The sequence below is a fragment of the Poecile atricapillus genome, chromosome 3, assembly GCF_030490865.1.
Source record: "Poecile atricapillus isolate bPoeAtr1 chromosome 3, bPoeAtr1.hap1, whole genome shotgun sequence".
Classification (NCBI taxonomy): Eukaryota; Metazoa; Chordata; class Aves; order Passeriformes; family Paridae; genus Poecile; species Poecile atricapillus.
This window is the reverse complement of record NC_081251.1, coordinates 74,744,272-74,771,069: the sequence shown is the minus strand read 5'-3', so window position 1 is coordinate 74,771,069 and position 26,798 is coordinate 74,744,272. Positions and strand designations below refer to the sequence as shown.

At 35.4% G+C, this 26,798-nt stretch overlaps 1 protein-coding gene across 18 annotated transcripts in view; it reads left to right on the top strand.

Annotated features, from left to right (window-relative positions):
• Positions 1-26,798, top strand: part of AFDN (afadin, adherens junction formation factor) — a 118,253-nt gene that overhangs the window by 58,656 nt on the left and 32,799 nt on the right. For 11 of the 18 annotated variants that reach the window (XM_058833899.1, XM_058833903.1, XM_058833898.1 and 8 more), the window contains 10 exons: positions 2,484-2,545; positions 3,397-3,602; positions 7,353-7,373; positions 8,117-8,262; positions 10,527-10,621; positions 12,655-12,920; positions 13,405-13,548; positions 14,728-14,926; positions 16,555-16,658; positions 18,118-18,204. In XM_058833899.1, coding sequence (XP_058689882.1) covers positions 2,484-2,545; positions 3,397-3,602; positions 7,353-7,373; positions 8,117-8,262; positions 10,527-10,621; positions 12,655-12,920; positions 13,405-13,548; positions 14,728-14,926; positions 16,555-16,658; positions 18,118-18,204 — 1,330 coding nt within the window. The remainder of the gene's footprint in view (positions 1-2,483; positions 2,546-3,396; positions 3,603-7,352; positions 7,374-8,116; positions 8,263-10,526; positions 10,622-12,654; positions 12,921-13,404; positions 13,549-14,727; positions 14,927-16,554; positions 16,659-18,117; positions 18,205-26,798) is intronic. The other 7 variants (XM_058833907.1, XM_058833900.1, XM_058833908.1 and 4 more) reach the window with 1 other exon arrangement.

The window sequence follows — 26,798 nt, the reverse complement described above, 5'->3', positions numbered from 1 at the left end:
ACAAGGGTGTTTCCATTTTTTATGCAGTTTATGAGAGACAATTGAGAATACAGGAATATCAGGAGACTGCATTATTGTGTTTATTGCAATTTTAAAGTGTAATATTACCTTACACTATACTAAGAGATGAGGCAACCCCTAATTAATATTTTATGGCCCTTCTAAGCCAAACTAGACTTTCAGATTGGTTTAGCTCAAAGAATTTCATTACCACAGAGAGGCTTTATCTCTAAGAGCAATAGCATAAAGACAATATACACTTAGAAATGTATCCCTTAAAATGTGTTATCATATCAGAAGCACAGAGAATTACTTCAATTTAGATCTCTAAATGTGCAAAGCTTAATTAGAGAGTATTTATTTTGTGTGTCCTTAGGGGAAGGAGGAAGATGGTACAGGGTTTGGAACTAGATGACCTTCAAGAGCCCATTTCAACACAGACCATCCTATGACTCCATGGTTTGTTGAAGGGAGCTCCTATTAGGATGGTTAAATAATTGATTACTGTATCAGTTCCTAGACAACCAATTTACAGTTAAATTAACAATTTTTAAAGAATACTTTGTATTAATTTGTCTCATGGCAAATTTCCAGAAGTCTGTAAGCAATCTTGCATTAATATCAGGTCTCATCATTCATGACACATTTTCTCTCATTGGCTGGCAATCCAGTTCCTATGTTTGTGCTGAAACTGATCAATATCATTTTGTTTTAAGGAAAATAAAATAAATCATCAGCTGAAATCTGTCACTGGTTACTAGCCAGTTTGTTAAAATATTTCTATCGCTTATTACCCTTCCTATAATGAAAGATTAAAAATTGCTTTGGAGTGGTCCTTATAGTTTGGTTTTATAATGCTGTGTATTAGTAATTTTTCTATGGAAGTAATTAAGTTCTCAGTGAAGATGGTACACTTTTGACAGTGTGCAAGTAGTGACAGATTAGTTCATTTTAAATTTATAGCAATAAAGACACAAAATATTACAATTTACACACCAGCTGGGTGCTTTTCATAAAGACAGCATGCTGTCATGTTTGAAATATAACTGAAATGGCAGAAATTTCTGTACATACTGCCTTAACTTTTAAGTTTTTTAACATTCCTTAACTTTCAACTCCCCAGAAATTTGATTCGCTGAGCACTTCTTATAATAAGGCATTATGTAGGTGGCATAACCTGAGTTCTCTGCTGGTTTGAGGTTTTCCGAGTTTGTAAAAAAGCAAGTAACCAAACAAACCCCCACCAAAACCCAAAGGTACCCCAGATTTTTGGATTCAATATGATAAAATTTAGTTTTAGATCTTTTGACATCATCAAAATTGTATTGTGGATTTTTACTACAGGAGATAACTGAATAAAAGCTTTCAGTGATGTATCTCTGCTTTGTGGCATAACTAATAATCTTCAGAAGAATGAGATTAATATAATTATATTACATTCCTTTCTTTATTAAAGTTGTTGGGGAAAATAGAAAGCTGCCTGTTGTGTTGCATGTGGTTAAAATGGTTATTGCGTGTAGAAGATGTTAAGCTTTTATGTATTTCCTAAAAATGGGTGCCCAGCTGCAGAGAACAGCTCAGGTGATGCCTCCACTTGGGGCACTAATGAGAGGATGGAAATTAAGAAAAGGTTTTTCACCTGAGGGTGGTCGGGCACTGGAACAGTGTAACAGCTCCCCAGGGAAGAGGTCACAGCACCAGCCTGGCAGAGTTCAAGAAGTGTTTGAACAATGCTCTCACACACATGCTGTGACTCTTGGAGTGTCATATGTAGGGCCAGGAGTTGGACTCAATGATTCTGATGGGTCCCTTCCTCTCAGGAGATTCTGTGATTCTGTGAAATACATACTTAACTTTTTGCAGGCATCAGAAAAGTCAAATCTCTGATCAGTTTTCTACTCTCTGATTTCTCTGATAGGTTCTGGTAAGAAATAGCTCTGCAGTCAGTTTCAGTGAGGACAATTCTGGGGCTGATTGCTGTTTCTTAGTGCAGTGTGGCAACAGCTAGGTGGGGGTAGGGACTGGGTTTGACCTCCTTTTCCTCTACCAGAAAAAAGGACAAATAGGTTGACTAAGTCTTCATAAATTTTGAGAGCGTGAAAGGCAGCAAAGTACATTTGTTGTAACTAAGCTGATGTGTCAGGCAAAGCTTCATTCAGTTTCTTTCATGTGTCCATGAATAATTTGTTACTTGAATCCTGTCAATGGCAGATGGCAAACTGATCCTATCGGTCTGCTGTGCAGCGCACAAGAGGGTGTTCATTAATATCACAGACTCCACAGTTCAAGTCCGTTTTTTATCTGTTGTGTTGCTGGCAAATACAGCTTGAATGATTCTGGAGGAAAGGTAAAGAAAGGGTCATTATGTGAAAGGTTGTTGTGTCAATATTTGGAACCAATGTATTTGGAGAAATAGGTAGTTTTACAGTAGTTAATATCACCCATGTGGATTATTTGTTTCAATTTTTCTCATCTTTCTTTAGATCTCAGGATAGTCATGGACCAGAACTGATATTGCCTGCCAGTATTGAATTCAGGGAAAGCTGTGAGTAAATTGTAAAGTTACAATACTAACCTGTTAATGCTTTCTTCTGTCCTGTAATATTTCAGTCAGATTGAAAACTTAAGTAAATGTTGAAAGAAATGATGACTATACAGATGCTAGACAGTCTAGTAGTATAGCTAGTTTTGTTGGGAGGGTGAACAGATACTTTAGATATTGAGGCATGTTCATGCATATCTCAATTCTGATTGCATTTCAACTCTATCTTCAGATATTCAGATTAAATGTGAAAAAAAAGTTCATCCCATCTCCTCAACAGTACCTTGGACTCATTGTTTTCTATGCCTTGTGTCACCAAGATTGAATCTTGGTGAAAATCTATTTTCTATGAAATCTGATTAGGTTTACATTGTCACGTAGAGTTTAAATTTTTATTATCTTAGTTCCCAGGTTTTTAAGGCCTCAGATCTGGTAGAAAAAATAACATACTGGATGATTGTCCATCCTTCAAATATTTGAAACTAAATAGATTTGTGAGCAAGCAAAGACTGATTTTTATTAATATGAGAGCTTTGTTGGAGTAAAATGTGCAAGAGAAATCTTGCTTTTTCCTGTTCCCTTGATGATGCAAATTTTCAGTAGATGGGAAATAGTAGAGATATGTTCCCAATGATCAGATTTTCTGGCTTTATATAGAAGTGTTTTGTTAGTGTGTCTAACTAACTGCAGTACATAATAGACAACTTAGAGTTCAAATTCCTGTAAGTTGCTCCCCCTTCCTCTCCTTCTCCCAAAGAAAATCCTTTATGCCTCAAGTTAGGAAATTGTTTTCTTTCATTTTCTTTCTGTCTTTGGATTTATGACACGCTGTTTCTTTTCCTCTTCATCTACAGCTGAAGATGCCTTCTTATCTGCCATTATAAATTACACAAATAGCTCAACAGTTCATTTTAAGCTGTCACCAACATATGTTTTGTATATGACATGTCGGTATGTATTGTCCAGCCAATACAGACCTGACATCACTCCTGCTGAGCGTACTCACAAAGTCATTGCAATAGTCAACAAGATGGTGAACATGATGGAAGGAGTGATACAGGTGAGTTACTCTGCCAAAATATGTCAAGGGAATTACCTACATTTTGTTGATAATCTAGCAAACTTCTTAGCCTTTTTCTTAGTCTGACCCTTAACAGTAGCTGATTATACTATAATACCTGCATTGACTGCCCTTATGAAGGGCAGCCACTGCTTTTATGTCAGTGAATAATGTCAGTGGTAAGAAACTCTCCTGAGCAATGTGGGAATTTAGGGAGTGGCTGTTGCTCTGAAGATTGTGTTCTCTGACAAGAGGTGACTTTTCTAGAAGGTAAGATCTTTACAAATGTTTCTGGCTGTGAACCCTTGCAAAACAAGTTGGATTGGCTTCTTAAAGAACACCATATAGGTAACATTTGTTTGCACTGGTTGATACTTGAACATATTAAACATGACTTAAATTTTGACCCTGTTACTTTTGCAACTTTTGTAACCAAGAAAAAGGTCAGATATCTTGAACATAAAACTGGACATAAAACTTGGACATCTTGAACCAAGCTGAGACAACTGCTTTGTAAAGAGAAATAGAAGTTCTCAAATGTTCCAATATTTTATATGTAGTCTAACACTCTTACTACTATATGTGCAAGACTTCTACAGAATCCCAGGGAATTCTGTTTTCTGTAGAAATGCAGGATCAGATCCACTGGGTTGTCTGTGATATTAGACAACACCTTGCATTGTGTACCTCACATTGATAAAACAGACTGGTCATTTTCTCTAAAAGGAGTGCTATTTCATGTATCCTCAATAATTAATTAATTAAACTTCTTTGTCTTCAGGTTTTTCTCAGAAGAAAAATTAAAATATGTTTCTGTATTTATTAAAACAGGTGTGTTTCTTGCAAATAGTGCTGCTAGAGTAGGACCCTGCTGCACAAAGTGCTGTACAGGCATAATAAATGTGTCAGTCTTGCCTTAGAGAATTTACAATGCAAGTGTTACTCAACAGCTTGATTAAAAGAGAATAGGAGAGTAAACAACAGGAGTGGCATGAAACATAGCAAACCAAAATTGTTCAGCTTCTGTTCAGGTTTTGGAAAGATTTAGTGAAGTTTTCAGCATGGGAATGTTAGCTCTGGACACCTGTGTAACCTCGTAGAACAGGCTCCCAGCTTTCACAAGAAAGACTGGGAGGAAATTCTGGTATTGAGGACACTTTGCAATAAGAAAGTAAGATTTGCCTTCTGTGTACATTCCAAAGTTGATCAGAGACAACAGCTTGCCTCTGAAGTGAAGAACTAGTATGTTACTTTGAGTCTTGATGTCACAGTCATTTGAATATTGATGTCGCAATCAGTAGCTAGTTGATAAAATTGAAATAGTATGAACAATTTATATTCAGGCTCTTTTATTAAAAAAAAAAATAAATTAAATTTAATCTGGCTATGGGAGACAGGAGACTGTGGCTATAGGGGAGAACATGAACTGGCAAGAGCCTGCACATAAGCAATTCAGCAGCTAGAATGGAAAGTAAACAGAGAAGTATAGGTTTCAAATATAAACTGGAAGTTACAAGTATGAATCAAAGAAAGTTACTCAGTTTATATAACTAATGTATACTAGTTATAATGAACCTAAAAACACTTGTAATGACAGAGGCGGGTGCAGTGGGAAAGCAGAGAAAGTTTTCTGTTCTTAGTGTTGAATGGCTAACAAGGTGGCTGCTAGAAGATACTAGTGGGGTGGACTCAAACATCAGTTTGACTTGAAAACAGATCAAAGCTAGAAAGTAGATTATCCTGTGAAAATGTTCATTTACCACACTGAGAAAGGCTTCCCAAGTCACATGCAGCCTTGTGGTTGTAAGCAAATGTATTTTCTGTAATCCTGCTAATACTATTACAAAACTGTTAAACCAGACTGTTTGTCTGGACTGTCCTTTGTGAAAGGCCATTCCTACAGCCTTGTAACTTCAGCTTCAATCTAATCTTCAACCTAAATTTTCAGGAACACATCAGCGAGGAAGCAGTATTTGTGGTTTGTGAAAGATGTTGCCTAGTTGCAAGAAATAAACTGAAAGGAGTCAAGGTTGCATAAAAATTGGGAAGAGGTTCATTTAAATGTCGTGGTGAAGGAACCAGAAGGGGGGAAGTACACCTGGGGCAAAAGATTAAAACTTCAGTGAATTTCAAGGTTAATAGGCTGAAGGCAAAGAAATACATTAATTCTAATGAGTGACCAGCAAAATGTCAGCTCGAACCTGTCTTAGTGGAGTAGAAACAGTACAGGCTAAGCTAAGTCAAATGACTTAATCAAAGGTAACATAAGTGGCTTGTATTTATGGCTGTCACAGTCAAATTATCATCTAATAAGTTGTATCACAATAGCTTTTTTGTGTGTCTCAAATGTAAAGCATTCCTGCACTGAAGGGGATCTGGGTGTGAGAGACAGAGAAAATAAATGAGAGGCAAGGGAAGAGAAGCACCCAAAACAGAAGTAGTGAAAAGGTGCACAAACTCCTTTGCTGTATTGTGGGAATAAATTAATGGCTGAGATTCTAATTTTGCCTGCCTAGATCAGAAAGCTATCAAGCATCCTTGTGAAGTTACTCAAGAAGTGTTTGTTAACAAATTAAATCTGTGACTTCATATATAATATTTGTATCCAAATAATATAGGTGACTTGGTATGAGATAGGTATAAAGTAGGAGAGATCTATGAGAGGGCTCAGTGCTTTCAATAAAAAAGCAGGACTAGAAATTTAGTTCATATTAAAAAGCCTTTATTTTGTTTTTTTTTTCTTTTTTTTTTTTTTTTCTTTTTTTCTTTTTTTTTTTTTCACAAGTCATTCTGTGGCATTTTTCATCCTTTTTAAATTTTATCATTTAAAATCCATTGCAGAAGGAGCATTTCCTTTTGTTCTGTGCCAACACATCTTCAGTCAGTTAAGACTGCTTTGGTTGGAAATGTGGGGGAAACAAAAAAGAAGAGATTTGGTGTTTTGAGCTCTAACTAAAATTATAGTAGTAACACTTCAGATATTTGCATCTAATCTCATCGTGTTACAGGTGGGGGAGAGTGATCTGAACAGAGCAAAAAAATAATAAAGAGCTCAGTTATAAATAATCAGACAAACATCTGGTGGTTTCTTTTTTCTTTCAGCTCAGTGTAGCTTTATATTTATCAACATTTAAGAAACTTAGTGTGGTATTTCATTTGACTCTTCTGTTGTTTAAAACAATTTTTTTGTTCTTTAATTGAGAAGTCATGTATTATATCTGTCCTAGGTGTTCTGTGTATTTTGTTTGCTTTTAAATGTCATTTGGTTGGGGTTTTTTTTTTTTGTTTGTTTGTTTGTTTTGTTTTTTCTTTTTGGATGGGGGGTTTTTATTCCCTCTTTGTGTGTGTTTGTATATTGTCTCTGTTGCAGCAGTGTGGGCAAATGGTTCCCAGGATCTATTGTTTGGATGGCTAGTTACCCCACTGCCTGCAAAAATTTCTGTAAGGTTTCTCTGGCACACTGAGCATGGAATAACCAGTCTGGGATGTCAGTTAGTTTAAAGCATTAATTCTTTGAATTAATCATGACATGTAGGCACTTCAGTTTGTAGCTGTTGTGCTACTGGTCCTAATAAAATAATTTTTTAGAAGGAGCTCAGTTGTATCATAGCTACTGATTAATGCATCTGTGTATAACTGTGAACATGTGTTGTACCTTCATATTTAGTGTTTGATTTCTAAAACTTTCATGATTGTTCACAAGTTTCTTTCTTCTATTCTGTTTGATTTCCTTCGTCCGTTTTTCTCCAGGAGGTAGACCAGGTTGATCAGGTAGGATATGTTTGCTGGGAACTGATCCTAGCTATGTTGGCTTAGCTCAGTTTCTCATGCTGCTTCCATATCAAAATACAATACTCAAACAGCTGGACTTGAACAGTTCATAACACTCATTCAGCAACTGGAACATGCAGTACTAAAATCCTTTTTTGACTTTGCAACTTTTATGGCATTCCATAATTTCTGCTTAACGCACTTCAATGTGGATATGAAATGACCAAAGTTCTTTTTCTTCCCTTTATTTTCTTTTTTTGTTGTTTGTGGTTCCTATTCTTTGGATTTCATCTGAGGTTGCCTGGCCTGGCATTTGTGGTCGGGAGATGGTGAGATAGATCAGTACTTGATACTGAATCACATGGTATCAAAGCCAGTGAGCGCAGTATCAGCGTGGCAGTGGGTAGTAGTGAATATGCGCTTAAAAGTGCACAGATTACCAGATACTGCATCTGCTAAGCTCTTAGCACTGTGTAATTAGATGCTTACACCGTGGCTTTCATTGATATGGCTATTGGCAATTTATTAGCATTTCATGTGTTCAGTGAACATGTTAAAATTGGACTTGGTAGTTACAGCAATTGCAGTATTACGTACAAACATTTTGCAAATATCTGGTATCTGAGAGGTGTTTGGTGAAATGGGAAAGAGGTACTGGTCTATCTTTTGGAGCCTTTTTAAGCTGCCATGCTTTATGAGAAAATTATTTCCCTGTATTATTTCTTGCTTCTTTCCACTTACAGAAACAGAAGAATATTGCTGGGGCCCTTGCCTTTTGGATGGCAAATGCATCTGAACTACTCAATTTCATAAAGCAAGACAGAGATCTTAGCCGAATTACTGTGGATGCACAAGATGTTTTGGCGCACTTGGTTCAAATGGCATTCAAGTAAGGCTGTCAAACTTCTGTTTCAATTACCATTTTCTTTGTTTCTGTGATTTATAGAACAGCTTCACATTTCTGAAAAATTTTAGATACTGCAGTAATGTCCTTTGTATATTGTTAAGTATCTGAGAGGAAAACTTAAAAGAACATCCTACACTTTCTTTAGACAGATGCCCTGTTTTGTGAATATGTATCATGGAGTTGTGCACAAGTTTCATTTGTTAGATGATTTTGTGATACTTGAGGCTGCTAATCAAAACTTTAGGGAAATTTAGTTTGTGTTGATTACTTCCTCTTAGTTTAATGTGAAATTGTGAGGAAAGATTAGTTATGCTGTTAGTATGTAAATACATAGGGTTAAATATTCCTGGGTCTTTAAAGTAATGAATCTTGTTCTCTTTAAGGGCTTCTAAATATAATCTATATTCACAATTCTCATAAATAACCATTTGCACAATATTTTTTTTTTCTCAGATTTTTCTTAAAAAAGGAAGGACAGGTTTTGGCTTGTATGAAAATCATTCTATACTTGTCAGCTCAGGCAATTAGAATAATGATTGAAGGAAAAATTGAATGAAATAGCCAAATGGGAAGGGAAACCCTCAGAGGAAGGTGTCTTTGAATAAAGATAACAATATTGGCTGAGCATTAATAAAAAGAAAAAGGCTTAATTTTATTTCATAGTCAGATTTTTTCTTCTCCCTGAGCCACTACTGAACAAGTATTTCTTACCAAATTTGCAAATCAGAAATTAATATTTAGAGAAGTCCCCAGTGTACCTTGGGTGACTTAGACCCAGCCTACTCGCACTTACAGGATGACTATTTTAAATATAGCATTTTCTTTTTTTCTGTAATAAGAAATACTGTATTGTGTGCTCTTTTTATATTGTAACATGACTGGGAGACCTAACCACAATTGAACGGTTTAGCTTTGAGGGACTGTGTTTCTCAGAAGAGCAATACGTGCCATTTGTGAAACCTTGTCATTGCTTTCTGAACTTACAGAAGGTTTCAGGGGAGCACCAGACCCTTTTGTATGAATTCCCACAGATTTTTTATTTTTTTTTCTGGTGGTAAAATTTGGGCAAGTATGGTATAACAAGTAGCTATTTTGAGAGAGTTTCGATTTTTATACTATCTCTAAATCACTAGTTGTTAATGAAGCTGTGCCTTTTGCCCTAGCTCAGTGTCTTGAATCGGTGTCTTAAAATAACTTCCTGCTACTGTAATTGGCCAGGTAGTCATCAAAGACAGAATATTACTGTGGCTAGGAAGGAATGGTGCTGTATTTCTCTCTCCACATTATGAGCAGTCTGGATGCAAAATTATTCTTGAATTTTAGCTGTGTAGATTTTCCATAAGTATAGTGTAACATGGCAGATTCCAAATGCAGATATTAAACTTCTGGAGAACCCTGGACTATATACATAGAAGGCAAATAAAAAAGCACAACTGAAGCATGAACAGAAAGAAGTCTGCTGTGAAAATGTCATTTGATGGTAACTGGCATACTCCAGGACTGGTTGAAATTGCCATGGATTTAATTTCTAGCAGTTGTGGGGATTTCATTAAAAATGTCTACAGTGAAACAAAAGGGGGGTTTTAGAAAGCCATGAAATATTTTCTTGTATACGTGTGTTAACAATCTGATTCCTTTTTAGTTTCAGTTCTTAACAGAAAATAAGTAAGTGAATTAGCAAAAACAGAGTTAAAGAGAATGTTTAATTATTTGAAAAGAAAGAGATTATTTTCGTTTCAGGGTAGTTAAAGGTAAAAGAAATAAAAGAATGAAAAAATTTCTCACACGAAGCCATAGGGCCATTTCAGGATTTTGTGTGTGGGGTCACAACATGAATTTTTTTTTTTTTTTAAGTACTACTCTTGCTAGATTTTAAAACAAAGAAACATCTATTTCTATTTAGAAAAAAATATTTTTGCAAACTTTTGGAATCCAAGATTGGCCTGACAGAATCTCTTCATGTAACATATGATACTCTCTTACCAGTGTGGTAACAATATTGCATGTAAATGTCCCTGCTTGTTCCCAGACTACCAAAGACAAATCGTCTTTGTTCAATGTTTCTAGGAAATTTATGGGAAAATTGGTCTCTCAGGCCTTTTTAAAAGTATTATTGATTTTCCTGTAATCACATTCATAACACAGAGATTTCAGGAATCTTGTAATTTGATAAACTCTTTTCTTTAGAACCACTTGTAATGAACACAGAGGATTTAAAATTCACTTTTTTCCCCATTTTCTTCCAGGTACCTGGTTCATTGTCTGCAGTCAGAGCTTAATAACTACATGCCAGCATTCCTTGATGATCCAGAAGAAAATAATCCTCAGAGGCCTAAAATAGGTTAGACTACTTGATCTTTGTGTCTTCCAAAATATACCATTGTTACAAGAAAAATCTATTTTTTACTCATGGTACTACATTTACAAGTTACTTTAACCCCTGAGAATTATTTGGACCAATTTTGAATGGATGATTAAGCTCTCTGCTGAAAAAATATGTATCCTTCTAGTGCAGGGGATTCTGAAACTGGATGCTGTGCCCCAGATGCAGTCTTGCAATGCTGAATGCATTGGAAGGATTGCTTCCCTCTCTCCTTCCTGTTAGCTTCTCTGCTGCTGACTAAACGGCTTAGTGTGCAACTGAATACTTTTCAAGCAACAACACACTGTTAATTCTCATTCAACTTGATGTTTACTAGGATCTCTCTCTGTAATTTTCATCAGGCTTGCTTTCTGTCCAGGTGGCACCTGTCCTGTGCTGTTGCATAGACTTTGTCCACATGCAGGACTTGGCAGTTGCCTTTCACTTTCATGAAGTCCCTGTCAGCCCATTTCTCCAGCCTACTGAGGCCCTTCTGAAAAATACTGCTGCTCTGTAGTGTATAAGTATTTTGCTCCCTCTTGGTATCATCTGTGAACTTGCTGAGAATGTGCTCCATCAGATTTCTCAGATCATTAATTAAAGTCATTAATTAAACAGTATCAGTCTCACCTCAGAACATGAGGGAAGCCACTAACCTGTGATTGCCAACTGGACTGTGTCTGCAAATCCACTAAGTCCTATGGTCCGGCCAGTTCTCTCAGTGTGTTGCCATCAGTTTATCCAGTCCTCACCTTGGCAGTTTCACTGTAGAGATGTTATGGGAGAACCTGATCAAGAACCTCCCAGCTATTAAGGTCAGGCTGACTGGCCGTGTAGATTCACCTGCCACAGTTCCCTGCCATGATACTTGAAACATGATGCTTCACAACAATGAACCTTTCTGGGTTTTCCTGTCCACCAGAGCACCTTGCTCAATGTGTGCTATCACACTGTGTCTGTAATCCTGGCTCAGTGACTCTGCTAAGACTTTTAATGCCTCAGTAATTGAAGAAGTGATCTGCAGAGCATTTAAACAGAGCAGTCTGTTGAACTACAAGGAGTGTTTATACAAGTGTCATAGATACTTTCTGGTACTTTACGTAGTAAGCTTTCTGTTCTTGCTTTTTCTCCTGCATTAAGCCTTTAAGGAAGACTGAAGATGCAGTGCTGTGTTTTGTTGTGCCCTGTACTGTGAGAGTACTTCTGGGGACACAAACCCAGAAAATGTAGCAAACTGATACTGGAATAAAAGCAGATGCTGTTTTTATTTCAGTTATTTTTGAGCTGCCTTATAGATTTCTTATAATCTACAGATTTTTTTTCAGACACAATCCTGAGTTTCAATTCTAAAAAAACTAATGGTCTCTTTAAAAGAGATTTCTGGTTAAAAGTTTTGCTTTAAAGAAGATGTGGAGATCAATGTGTTGCTTCCACTAGGAAGCATATGGGGATGTTTGCTGTTGGTGATGCTAATAGAAGTCCATGTTGCTTGTTAGATAATACTGCAATGGAGTAATTGGAAAATGTGATTTTGAATAATGTTTTAAAAATCTGATGTAGAAACAGAAGGTGCATTCTATAGTTTAAATGCATCATGCAATGCAAATAACTATTGCTGAAATTTCTGAGTACAACTTGATACATTTGAAACAGTAGAATATGAAGGTTGAAACTTGTTATAAAAACTAATAGGAAAAACAGTTTACTCAAGTGAAGATTTAAATAAAAATGATTTAAATGTTGGGTGTAGCCAGTTATTTACTTGTATGATAAATGTTTTCCCCAAGAATTTATTTTCATTCTGGGGGTTACGTTCCACCTATCATTTCAATGTTCCTCTATCTTTAAAATCATGGAGCAGTAAATGCATTTCTGAAAGACAGTGTAACTTAAATACATGTAGGTTCCACCTAGCATTCACCAGCCTGACTTGAGTGTCTTTGTGTTATTGCCTAAACTAGGTGTACCCTGCAGTTTGTGAACATGAGTGACTTTTTGTTTTATCTCTGTAGATGATGTGCTGCATACCTTGACAGGAGCCATGTCCCTGTTGCGACGATGTAGAGTGAATGCTGCTCTGACCATACAGCTCTTCTCCCAGCTGTTTCATTTTATCAACATGTGGCTTTTCAACAGATTAGTTACAGCCCCAGATTCAGGGTTATGTTCACATTACTGGGGAGCTATCGTTCGCCAACAGCTTGGCCACATTGAAGCCTGGGCAGAAAAACAAGGTTTAGAATTGGCTGCTGATTGCCACCTGAGCAGAATAGTACAGGTGAGTGTATTTGTGATTAACACTTCTCACATACATTCAAAGAGAATATTTGCCTATGCTGTGTTCCTAGAAATAATATAGCATATAGCTTGTGTGAATTCAATCCTGGAACGTTAAGGTGGCATTGAGGTAAAGACACAAAATGTTTTCAGTAATGTTAATGATTAAGTTACAAGTGAAATTAGTAGTGAACGACTGTTAAATTTCCATTTGTAAGACTGAGCAGTAACTATACTGAACAGAGACAAGAAGAGTAGCTGAAAAATTGATATGCTTCACTTACAACAGATTTAGTATTAATTCATATTTTGGTGCAGGAGATGTATTTAGTGTTTGTTTGGGGAGCTATTTATGTTGCTTCTGTTACACTTCTGTCTTCTTGATTTCTCTTTTCCTGTCTCTTATCTAAAGAACATTTAGACACCAGGCTCAAAATTTTATTCTGGCTTGAATTTGTCATCTGGGAATTTTTTCTCCCCTCTAGGCAACCACATTGCTTACCATGGACAAATACTCACATGCAGATGTTCCAAATATTAATAGTACTTGCTTTAAGCTGAATTCTCTGCAGCTACAAGCTTTGTTGCAGAATTATCACTGTGCTCCAGATGAACCACTCATCCCAACAGTAAGTCTCTTCTATTGCTCGTTGTGCAGTTTTAACATGCCTGAGATAAAAAAAAACCCTCTTGTTGGTGAATAGCTATCTTATCTTTGGTGGATGTACTTCACTGTCTTGACCAGGGTGTTAACAAGAGTCTCTTACACTGAGTTGGAAAGGAAGGTACCATTCCATGTTGCACATATTCAGAGAGGTGTCACTGCATCTTACACCATTTGTCATGAAATACAGAAAGGTGCTAGAAGAGAACCCTAAAATCTGCTTATGTGTGTAACCAGAAGGAACAAAGTTTGATAATTTGTAGAAATCAAAGGAAAGCATCAGAAACTTTACACTTTTTGACATGTAAGATGTAAATATCCAGGGATCTTGAATTCCTTTATACAAGCAGCAGACAAATTGTCCTTTGATTAACATAATGATACCTGGAATTTTTATGTATGTATATGTATAATGTTGCTTTTGGGACTGTGTTTTTATATTGATATTTAAGACGACTGAATATTCTAAGTTTTACCATGTCAAAATTCAAAAAACAGCTGTGTTCCTTGAAGAATTTAAAAAAGAAAAAAAAATCACTCTCTGGGTAAACTCTGAAAGTTCATTGATCTAAAAAAAAACCAAAAAAAAACCCACGAAAAGCCAGAGGCAGTCTAATATTTGTATAGCATTGTCTACAAAGTCCATCTTTTATTAACTTTGGATACATTTGTTTATTAAGTCAGAAGTACTAATACAACAGCTCAAAAGGTGTTGGGGGAGTGGGAGGAAGAAGGATTTGTAGCTTGGAGATGTTTTTATGTATTGGCTACCAAAGAACAGTCTTTTGCTGAAGAACATAACCTATATTACCTGTTTACACATAGGTAGTTGCTTGGTTTATTATTATTTTTATTTTTATTAATATTATTTTTATATTAAAAACATACACCACAAGTTTGGAAAATACTGAAATAAAAATAAGAGCTTCTGTCACATTTGCTGATACAATTATCCATGGAATTTCATAAAATAAAACAATGCAGGGTAGTGACTGTACATAGCAGAGCCAAAGAAGTTTTATATCTGGTAATTAGTTTTTCAAATTGATTTTTCTTGCACTCTTAGCATCTTCTTAATGTAAAGTTTTTTAACTTAATGATATTATTCCTTCGTAGTAACAATGTCTTTCTGCCTTCTGTTCAGGAATTGATAGAGAATGTAGTAACTGTTGCAGAAAATACGGCTGATGAACTTGCTCGCAGCGATGGCCGAGAAGTCCAGCTGGAAGAGGATCCTGACTTACAGCTACCTTTCCTTTTACCAGAAGATGGCTATTCCTGTGACGTTGTCAGGAATGTTCCAAGTGGTTTACAAGAATTTTTAGATCCACTCTGTCAAAGAGGTTAGTTCTCTTTGTTGTTTTACAATGATCTGTGTAGCAAACAGAATGCAGAATATATTTTAGCTAAGTGTAAGCAACTTTTCTTTATGTGTGATTCAGTCTTTTTATACTATGTTTTTCTTTGCATTTGCAAGCTGTTAAAATTAAGGGTTTTTAATCCTTACCCTTTGTCCTTGTCCCTTTCTTTGAGTTTCAAGGTTCTAAGTAAGCAGTGCTGAGTTACTAATGCCTGCTGAAGCATTGTTTTGCCTTTGCTCCAAAAGTTTTTTTGATTTTTAAAATTAATGTGAATTGAATAGTTAAATTTTTTTTTTTTTTTTACTTATCAGCTGCTTCCATGTAACATTGAAAAACCCCATGAGCTTTAAATAGTTCATTCACGGTTGTTCAGTGTAAAGAACTTATGGTTTGGGCACTTGTAGTCTGACAGAACTTCAGGTGACGAGTAGATGATAGATCTTGTGGTTGCATGAAACTGACTTTAAACTTTCGAAAGTAAAGCAGGGGGTCTGTCTGAGCATTTATAGTAAATTAACAAGTCATAATCTTTATTTGGTGCTACTCAATTTTATTAGAATTTCTTAATTTTCTGCTTAAAAGCAGTTGTTTAAAAAATTGGTACAGAAATGTCAAGGTAAATAAGAGGTTGTAGCAAAAAAAGCTATTGAAAAGGCAGATTTGCTCCATGCTACAGTGAACCTTTGCAATTGTTGTTTCCAACTTATAGAAAAGCTATATTCTTGCATTTAAAAGAAAAGTAGGAAACTGTCTGTTGTGAAAGGCCAGTGAGTAAGAGAGGATATAGTTTTGAGACTACAGGAGAGTAGTAGAATAAATTCTTTAATTAGTAAATATAATTCAGCTGCCATACAAGTGTTGGTATATTCATTATAAGTAAGGCTTTTTTAATGCATGTGTTCAAAATTTTATTTTTTGGGTATGCCTTAAATTATGCTGCGGGGACTTTTTGGAGTGAAGCAGTATAAACTGAATTGCTGAAAAATGGTCTTTATGAGGAGGAGAATATCATATATTTGGATGGAGTGATTAATAATTTTTGTGTGATATGTGTTGTCAATGTCCCTGATTTAGGAGAAAATGGATATTTCTGAACTGCTGTGGTGTCTTTTTCAAAATTCTAGGAGTTTTTCAAATAACAAAAAGTAAATAAAACTGAATACCTGTTAATTGCAGTGCTGCATTTAAAACCATAATGTGTGCCTGCAAAGCTTCTCCTCTGCTAAATCTATGCTGAGACTCGTTTGCTAGACCTTCTGCAAAGTAGATATCTGTAGCACTGTTTTAACGAGAGTTTTGGTGGTTTGTATTCTAAAAGATGATTTGGTGTTTCATGTCTCTTCTGAATCTGCTTGGTAAAAGCAATATTTTGCAGCCCCAGAGTTTTCAATGAGCCTGCAGTGTTTTTAAGCAAGTATGTTTCTCAAAAACAACAGCTATAGAACAATAGGATTTCGTAGCTAATAGCCTACAATTGCAGCAAAGCCCATAATGGCATTTGAGATACAAGATTTGACACATTAATGAGTATAAAAAGATTAATACTATTTTATTTTAATTGAACCCTTGAGAAAATACTATGACTATATTGATGTTACTTTTTCTTTTAGGTTTTTGTAGACTAACACCTCATCCACGCTCACCAGGGACGTGGACAATATACTTTGAAGGTGCAGATTATGAAAGTCACCTGTCCCATGAGAATGCTGAGCTGGTAAGTATTGATCCAGGGAATAATTATCCACTGCAATCTTGGCAAGGCATTGAGTTTTATGTGATGAATTTTAGTCCTTATTAGGAAGAATAGGCTTTGTTGTTAAACATGTAGTTCATCAGTGAATTGGTGCATTTAAGGAACTGTTTGGAGAATTTTTTAAGTCACTGTTTTTCTAGGCTGTAGCAGGATTATAATTTTTACAGAAGCAAACTTTGTCATATTCCCCCAGTCTGAGAATAAACAGTGAAGAAATTTTTTCTAAACACAGGCAAAAATATATATGGACATGGATCTATAAGTAACTTATGGAACTGCAGGCTGCTTTTATTTATAAATTGGCAGTTACAAACCAAATATATAGTATTAAGTTCTAGTCTGGGGCTTTTTCCTGAAAAAAGAAAAAATCTTTAGTTTTGCTTTACATTATGCTTCCTAAAAAGGGTCTCACTTTAGTGCAAGGTGAGGGTGTTTTTCTTTTCTCTCGTAAGGGTTTGTTTTTTTCATTTGTTTGTTTTGTGGTGATTTTTTTCTGCTTCGCTGTTTGAATATCAAAGTTACAGAACAGCTTGGTTTTGGAAAAATGATGGCTGTATGTGAAATAATTTTTAGAGCAACTAAACAGGAATAGTGTCATATTTTAAATTAGTATTTTCAGCTTAAAAACCACTTGCATTTCTTAATACTTGAACTCAATCAGAAAGCACTAATATTTTTTTTAATTACTCTCCTTGGCTTATATTTTTATTTGTCATGGTTCTTGTGGAACTTTCAGTTACGTTTCAGGATGAATACAAGTTAATGTGCTCCAACTGACATGCTTCAGCTAATGAAGATTGTGATGACAACTTCTTGAGTTGAGGAATGGCAATGTTGAAAGATATAAAAAAAAAATACTGAACATGTTTGGGGACTCTGGCTGTATTCAAGATTATTCAGAAGTAAAATTTTTTGTAATTTTATTTCAAAGCTTTAACTCTGCCTTTGAAATTAATTGGCTTCTTAAAAATTCTGTAAATATGATAACCATCTTCTAGATCCAGCACTAAAAATTGTGCTCTCTATGTAGATCACCCTCACCTTTGTAATAGGGGCCTATGGGGTCTGAACTTGAGTTTTTGTTAAAAGTTACTACAATTTTATAGAACTGTTACATTTCAATTTGTGATTCATTAATAATTTCTTTACTGATTTAAAGAAGGAGAAACAATGAGTAGACTTCAGAGTTTCAACAGTGTAGTATAAGACAGGTGTAGTATTTAATATGAATCCGTACTAGTTAAATGTTATACATTCTACTTGTAAAATAGGCGCCAGATATAGTATTTAGGATGTGAGACCTGCTGCTCTAACAAAGTAGTTTTGTTTTTAGTGACCTATTTTGCTTAGTTACTTCCCTAGCCTGGCAGTGAATATGAACTTCTGAATTTTTTCTTCTTTCCCCTTTGCTGTTTGATAGGCTCAGCCTTTGAGAAAAGAACCTGAAATTATCACTGTAACACTAAAAAAACAAAATGGAATGGGACTGAGCATTGTTGCTGCCAAGGTATGGAAGTCAGTTTGTTTAAGTCTTACTGAAGAAAGTTTCTGTTTTTATCAGCCTACTGTGGAAAATGTTAATGGGAAAAGTCTATTTCTCTTAAGTTTGTTGGGCACATTGTGTTGATCATGCTTTTATTCTGATTGGGAGATGTTGCTGTAAAATACACAGATGTGGATAGTACAAATGGAAACGGATGTAGTTATTATGACATTTCAATTCAAACCTCTGCTACAGGTTTATTCAGGTTTTTTAGAGCCAAAAATTAGCAGTGTTATTAAACAGAATTAATAAACAGGTGTATTTAGCACTTCTGCTGAAAGTAAAGAAGTAAACACAAAGAACGTGTGTGGGTTAATTGATGAATAAACAAAACAATTCAAATGTATACATAAAAGTTTGAATACTTTCTGCCATGAAGACAACACCTTTTCTTTTGCACAGTGTAGAGGTGCAAGAATGGCTTCAGTTTTGTTTCTTTACAGTAGAGACCTCCAGCATAGTAGCCAAAATTGTGGGTATATGCTGTAGCTAGTAGCACCACATAGTAATGTATAGAATGCACATACAGCTCCAGCCACCAGATGGAAGACTCTACTAGTTGGTTGGTTTTGTGTTACTAACTGAATCAAATAGCAGACATAATCTTTTGAGTTTAAAATTTGTTATAAATTATGCAGCAGTGATACTTGAAAGTCTGTGTTGTGATTATGTGGTGTAAAATAGATGGAACAGGTCTTTCCTAATGTCTCTTCAATGTGTAGTATGTGAAACTTCAGAATACTGTGGTACTCCTTGGCACTCAGTGCATGAGCTGAAAACATGATTGTTTTAAGTTACCTCACATGGATAACTGCTTCTAAACAGCACTGTTTGGTTTTTTTTACAACCTTCACTCATTTCATAGTCTGTTCTTGAAATGGTAATCTTGCATGGTATCAGCTTTTAAGAATTATTTCTGACATCTGTAAAGGAAAAATTGATGTCAGGTATATAGTGCTAAACAATCAGCAATTATTGAGGAAACAGTTCAGGATCTGAAAAATATAGCTCAATATTCTGTTCTGATTTTAGTGGATTAATGATTTGATTTAGTGATTTAGTGGGTTAATAATTTGAGAAGCAAATACTTGATCTTGACACTGGATTAAATATGTATCAGACTTCTGACTACCGTTTGCATTTCTGTTGAATGTTTCAAAATGTGCCATGGAAGTAATTTTATTTTTCACTTTAGTCTGTGAAATGAATTTTTCATCTAGAGTGAAGCAGCATATTAGAGGGGGAAAAGTTTCCTTTTCATTGGAGATGGCTGGCTGACTTCTAGACATTGATTTAGCAGCTGACATTTAGCTTCCATTAGCAGTATGTAACGGTGCTACTGGTCAGTGCGTAAGCTTTATCTGAAATGTTTTTGCAAGTTATTTAATACATTTCATGATTTCTTTATCATGATCAGTCATGGAAGGAACAGTTTTCATCTGCACAGTTGCAGAAACACTGGTTCAGGCAGTCATATTTCATCTTATTGCTATGTGCTGCCCTAATATTGGAATTCTGATATGAAAACAGTTGTGTTTTAAATCTTGGTCTGAAATAAGCAAGAAACAGATTGTTTTAGTTTCGGTGTATGTACAATAGAAACTTCTGCTTAATATGAAGTCATCAGAATGTTCATTGGATAGCAATGATTGTATGCATTGTTTGAAACAAGTTGCTGTAGTAGTTAAGTAGGATTATTTTCAAGAGGTTCAAAGTTGCTTACTGTGAGTAATTGTCAGCGTGTTTTTCCTGTTAATAGGCTTCATTAAAAAAAATAGTAGAGAAGAATACCAAGAATACACAAGCATTAATTTTCTCAATCTGGTCAGAGCAGAACAGCTTAGAGAACTGATGAGTGAGTGTGACTGAGAAGCTAGCAAGGGTTGGTGCATTTTTTCTTTCTATTCCTTATATTGTTGATATTTACTAGCATTTTTTTTCTTTCAAGTAATATATCTTCTAACAGCATAAAAGTTAAAATTCTCATTTTTAACTTGGAGAATGCAGGAAGAATTCTAATAGACTGTTTGTTAAAATTTTCTAAACATTGACTGGATGAAATACCTGAAATGAGAGGGAGAGGGAAGTATGAGAATAGATTCAGATTTTTCTAAACTTTCTAATAGTAAAAGGTTGACTATTCAGTGCTCATACAGTTGAAAAAATGAAAGCTCATACTTTCAGAAATTCCTAGTTGCTGCCGCCCTGTACAGGAGCCCAGTCTGATTGCTGACCCAGTTGTGTTTATTAAACTGTTGGTTTCTACGGTGCTTCGAAAGGGCTGTAGCAGTAGAAAATGCAGCTGGTCAACAGGCCCTGCTCCAACCAGTGAAGGACAACCCCGAATCTGTTTAGCTTTTGTTAGGAAAACAGTTCTTTTCCTGTCATGTGACAAAATACTTGCTTTCAGCAACATGTGAGAATACATTTGCATGTCAGTGCTGACCTGCCTTTCTTGTTATGTGTTATGGGGCTTCTCATACTTGTCATGGGCTTTGGATGAAGTTTAACATGCAGCTTGGTCATATTCTAGAGGTGGACAAAATGGGCAGATTCTCAGGAGATCATAAACAGAAATAATGCCAGTGGCATGCTTTTCTTCCTTCTACCCATTGCAAAAAAATGTGTGCTTTCCTAGTAAATCTGTGCTCATCTCTGAGGAAACATCTAAAAAATTTGTAATAATTCTTTGGGTTTTCATTAGTTTGAAGGTTCTATTAGCTTTAAGTCTGTGCCAATTAAGAGTTTCTAATGATGAAATTAGAAATCATATCTTCTATAATACCTTTACACCAAATGTTCCTAATTATCAAGTGATGGTTACACATTCTCTTCTGCAATCAAAAAACAAGGATTAAAGTTGAAGCAAAGCTTGTACAAGCAGAGAAGGGATGCAAATTGCATTGAAATGCTGTGCACCTGTTCATTCTTATAATAGAAGTATCACCTTGGGATATTAGGTGATTGCAAACATCAAGCATTTTGTTTTGAAACCAAAACAGTACCTGAAGAGGTGAGTCAAGGAGTATATGAAAGTATTAAGTCCCTGGGCAGCCCTGTATTAGATCCTCTTCCCACCTAAAGATAAGTGAAATGTTTAAGTGAATTACTTCTTTAACTTTCTAATTACAACTACTCATATTTTATTTAATTAGAAGTTTTAAAGGCCTGCCAGGAGTGCCAGAGAGAGCAGAAATTCAGTGCATCACATAATTCACCTCATTTTGGTGTTATCTGAGGCAGAGCAGCCCCTTTGAGCAAGCGTGTAGTAAGTGCATATGCTATATGCAAACATAGCAGAGAAAACAAGTTTACTTATGAAACAGCTGTTAGCTTCCAGAGCAGTGTAAACAGTGTTGTGCTTGTTTGGGTTTTGTTTTGCTTTTTTTTTATAAATTGGAAAAGTACATAAAAGCAATTCTTAAACCAAATGCTTTAAACCAATTTTTATTTTTAATTAAAATTAAACTGTATAGCTTCATATGTGATCCAGAAGAACAACTTCTTTTTCTTCCCTCTGGTGTATATTGCATGCTTTCTTACAGTAATACTCTGTAGCTTTATTCGCAATAGCTTTTGTAATAGCTATATGGAAATGTAGTTGGTAGGAGGGGTTGGGCATAGGGAACAGTGTTGCTTTTTGAGGTTGTGTGCAGACTTTGGTTGTTCTAACCCTGAAAGATGTTTTGATGTTAAAAGCTGCCAGACTCCCAACCACATTGTGGTTAAGTTTTTATGAAATCCAGATGATTTGGAAGCTGCGTGTGCATGCAGTTTACTTTAAAAATATATCACTTTTTTGGGGGCTTTTGCATGTGACTTCTTAGCCATCTGTGGGCCAGCACATTACTTCCTGTTTAATTTGGAGGTTTTTTGTCTTTAGTACAAAAAGGCTCCCTTTTTGTTTTTTCTAGCAGTTTTCAGAGTTTAATAAAGCCTCTAAAGTAAATGGAAGTCAGAACAGCATAACTGATTACGTAAGAGTCTGAATATTGTATTGGTTATAGCTGGTGTTGATAAATGCTACACTGTGTCATAGCATCGAGCTCTGAGTTATCTTGATGGGTATCTTGGAAAATCCAGCAGACTAGAGCTGGTGGTTGCTGTTGAGGGCTGGAAGAGAAGTGGAGAATTGTTTTTTTTCTTTCAAGGATCTGTAGTCCCGGAGATCAAAATGTGGTTTTCTGTTGTTGGAAGAACAGAATCCATGGTAAGTCCGTTCAGGTTTCTGTTGGGACTGTTTTTTCTCTGAAGTTTTACTATCCCTGTACTTTTTCCTGCTCTCTTGCCTGTTTAAACCTGCCAGTAGTTATTTGTTCATGTAGCAACTATGTAATACAGCATGCAGTTAAATATAGTCAGATGTTAGTAGCTAACTTTCTAAAATCTAGAAAGAAAAAACTAATGTTTTAGCTTGTTCTTCATATGTACTTCTGGAATTTGTGGAAGTGACTATTAATATTTAAAGTTTCAGGTGTGATAACTACTGTTTTACTGTGCCAGAGCATGAATAGCATGACCTGTGATCTGTTTACTTGTCATATTAGTTGGCTTTAATCCAGATTCCTCTAAAAGTCTGTTTTTCTGTAGTAAAATCTTAGTAGAATAATTAAAATTGATGTCCCAAACAGTGTAAGAGTTTTCATATTCTCTAGACCCTTCTGAAAAGACCAGAACATGCAAATTTGTTGCAGTTAGGGTGTGTTATTCAACAAGTTCACAGAAGAGAGGCATTTAAATTCTGTTTAGCTTACTACTGCACGAAAAAAAAGGATTCCATGTTCTGCAGGAACAGTAGAGTGAGTTTTGTTGATTAATCTTTACATGCTGGTTATACTCATTAGTGTATTGTGATTTAGTTCTTTAAAGTATGGCATACTTCTACTTCTTGTCCAGTCATCTTTTAGCAGTATAAACAGAAAAAGTTACCCTAAAATATATACAAGGACCTTAAAATACATATGTATATGGCCCCACTGGCACATAATCAGAGCGTATTTTTTTAGGATTTTTTAGCAGGTAGTCAGACTAGGTAGTACTTACTGAAATATTATGATGTGATAAGGTGTTTCTTTTTTAATAGAAACACTTTAAACATCAGTATGACAGTTCAGCAGAAAATACTCTAGGGAACAGACTTACTATTCTAAAAACAAATATGTAACATCCATAAATGATTTGTATTATTTGGCAACCTTGTTTGTTCTTAAGGATAAGTTAAATGATTCTAAGTTGCTTTTTCTAAACCATTTCTAAACCACAGTTTGTCATTTTATATTTAGCAGTCAGTTCAAGGTGTTAAATTTAAGGAGGGCTTGAGACTACAGGAATATCAATTTTGACGTAAAGGTTTTCTGAAGGTTTTTTTTAACAAATATCTGGTAGGAGATCCATGTAGAAGGAAGAGGTTTAAACATTCAAGTATTTTTTCCCAAAATTGAGAACTATGCTTATAGTTAATTATACTGGTAACAATATACAAATGTGAATCTCTGTAATCTGTGTTTGCAAATATAGACAGTTGATAGGATTTTTTTTTTTTTCACTTTGTTAGCTTTTTACATGTGTTCTAGGTCTTGAGATTTCAGATACCTCAGTATTTGAAATCTTTCTGTGACTGTGTTTTCGAAGTATTTAAGGAAATTTTCTGGCCTTTCCTTCCAGCATGAATTAATTGAAATATTTCAGTAATAAGATCTAAATTTTTTTCTGTGGAGGTGGTTTTTTGTTTGTTTTGGTGGGGTTTTTTGGGGTTTTTTTTTTGGGTTTTTTTTAGTGTTCAGCACTAATTCACCTCAGTGGTCTAAACTACTGGTGTTGCCTTAACAGTCTTCTTGGGAGGACCTTAGGGAAAATACACTATATAATTCTCATTTCCAGAACAGATTTCTCAGTCTCACAGAAATAAAATACCATGTAGGTTGCCAGTTTAGTCTTCATCATGAACAAATAAGTAGCTGTGTGTTAGCAATTTGCCTGTTTTTTGTTGATTCCCAACTTCCAGCACAGTTTTTGCTTAAATTTTGGTGCCCTGTAAATGTACAAAATTTTGTTAATGCTTTTCTGTGCTGTGTAAAATCTGAAGGTTACACCATCACAGCGTGACTGTTCTTCTCAGTAGCTGTGGGACCTCAGCTCTGCTCAAGTGCAAGTGGTTTTTGTTTTATTTATTTGCTCGTATTTAGATTGATACTGCAAGTAGGTGACCCAGACAGGGTCACCTTAGGCCTTCTGAAAGAGAGTTTTAAAATTCATGTTTCCTCATTGCACTAATACCCTGTGTATGCAGGCACTTCTTAGTATGCCTGCTAAAATTGTAGTGCACATACATCGTAGCTAGAATTCTGTCGTCATAATAACTGAAAATTCTGTTTAGATACATGTTAATACAGCTGGTGGTTTTTGTTGGTTTTTTTTTTTTTTTACTTCTATTAATGAAAAACACATTCAAAACTTAATAAGTTTTGTGTTGAATTTTTACGGTGTGAATAATACTCTCAGTTGGAGTAGAAATTAAATTTAGGTGCTTAATAGCATGTGTTAGTGTACGTATGGATCCTGGATTACATTGTATCCATCTGATAGTGCCCAGCCTGCATTAAGTAGAAGTTAATGCTCTGGGTTTTTTGTGTTGTAATTTATCTTTAGCTTTTAGTTTTATCTTTTAGTGCCATTTCTTTGAAAAGGTGCAGAGATACAGGGTGGGGTTTTTCCCCAAATAAATTACCACTATGTCTTGCCTGTGAAGCCCAATGCAGACACAGGATCAGAACTGACTTACCGAGGAAGAGCATCACAGAACCTGCAATACAACTTGTAGATTTGTACGTAACTGAGTAGCCCTTAGCGTGTCTGTGGTCATGGAATATTTATAGCAAATGTACATTAAAAAGTTAACCCTTAGCTGGTGAAATAGAGCTCAGGCAATATATTTTCCTTGAATTCAGTGAAAGGTTTTTCCTTTGAAACAAAAGAGAAGTGGAATCAAACAGGGTCATGTATTTAATTTTTTTTTTTTAAATTAAGAGTGTCTTTAATACATTTGTAGATTATCATATTAAGTTACAGCATTTATAATAATAAAGAAGACTTTTCAGAAAGGTTAAGAAATACAACATTTGTAAATACTAAGCAAATTTCGTTCATTAGTCTATAAAGTAACCTTTTGCATTTACCACTTTTCCAATTTCATGAGAGTAAGAGTAAAGTAAAATAAGTTAGGAACTGTTGCATGCTTGATTCCAATCTTAGAATGAAATGTTAGGCCAGTTGCATTTTGAGAGAAATCATGCTGTTGTAAATTTATATATTTCTTCTAGCACAGAAGATGCTAGAGCTCTTTGTGGCAGTGTACCTGCTTTCCATGCTGAATACTGTTAAAATCTCCAAACAACTATGTATGCACAAGAGTACAGTAGAGTATAATTTATTAATGCTATTTCAGGAGGTTCACTTCAGAACATCCTGCGTTGTCCTGTGAGAAGCACATTTAGAAGATGAGAGTGTATTCACTTGCTTGCTTTGTGCGCAAGTCAATCTTTATTGCAAACATTCTTTTATTAAAAAGTGACATGTAACCCTTTTTTCATTAAAAATACCAACAAAACTCTTCAGTCTTTTCTCTTTACTCCATTCGATGTTTCTTGTAAGTAGAGCATCTGGATACACCAGACATAAAGTTTCTAGGTTGTTGGATGTTTCAAATGTTGGATGTACTGCTGCCAATCTACAATTTTGTTTTTCTCTGAGTAGTAAGATGCTTTTCATCTGTTTTTCCCACTTTAAATTTCCCACAGTGCAATTTAAAGCTGCACTGACTGAGCTGGTCATAGCAGTTAAATGCTTAGTTTCTTTACCTGTTGAACAGTATTATCACCAAAGTTTGAATTTATAGTGTTTGTTTGGTTTAATTTTGCCTAGTCGTGACTGTACTTTGTCTAGCTCCAGAAACATTTGGGTTTTGGCCCCTGACATGGAGGAGTATGTGAGGGGAAAGCAGAAGTATGTTGTATGTAGAGCATGGGTCAGTTTTAAAATTACTTTTAAGTCAGGGTACAACATGACTCAGTGCAGCTGTAGCCACAGCTAACAGATCAGTTTTAGATACAGTAGGCTGGTTCACCTCATTTATATTTGAAAAGCATTTTCTCTAATGATGACAGATTTCCAAAGTGTCTGCATCAGTCTTGAGGCATCACAGGCCTTAGCTTTCTCTGACAAAGTCGAGTTTTTCTGATTTTCAAGTCCAGAAATTTTGCCCTTGCTAGAGGCAGGACCAGTAGCTACAAAGTTGGCCTTTCTCCTGCCTCTGGGCCCACAGCAAGTAGTTCAGTGAGTCTTTAGAGTTAGTATGTTTGGTACCTAAAATAGATAAAATATATACTCATCCAGATACAACCTAAAAAAAAGGCATGTGAGTGTTTGGGTGGTCAAAAACTTTTGCCTCCTAGACAGTGAATTTGTAAATTTGCTGCATGGTTTAGTAAACTGTTATTTTTTAAAATGCTTACAAGCTTGGGTTATTTAATCGCCTCTAGACTAATTACTTACCAGGGCAG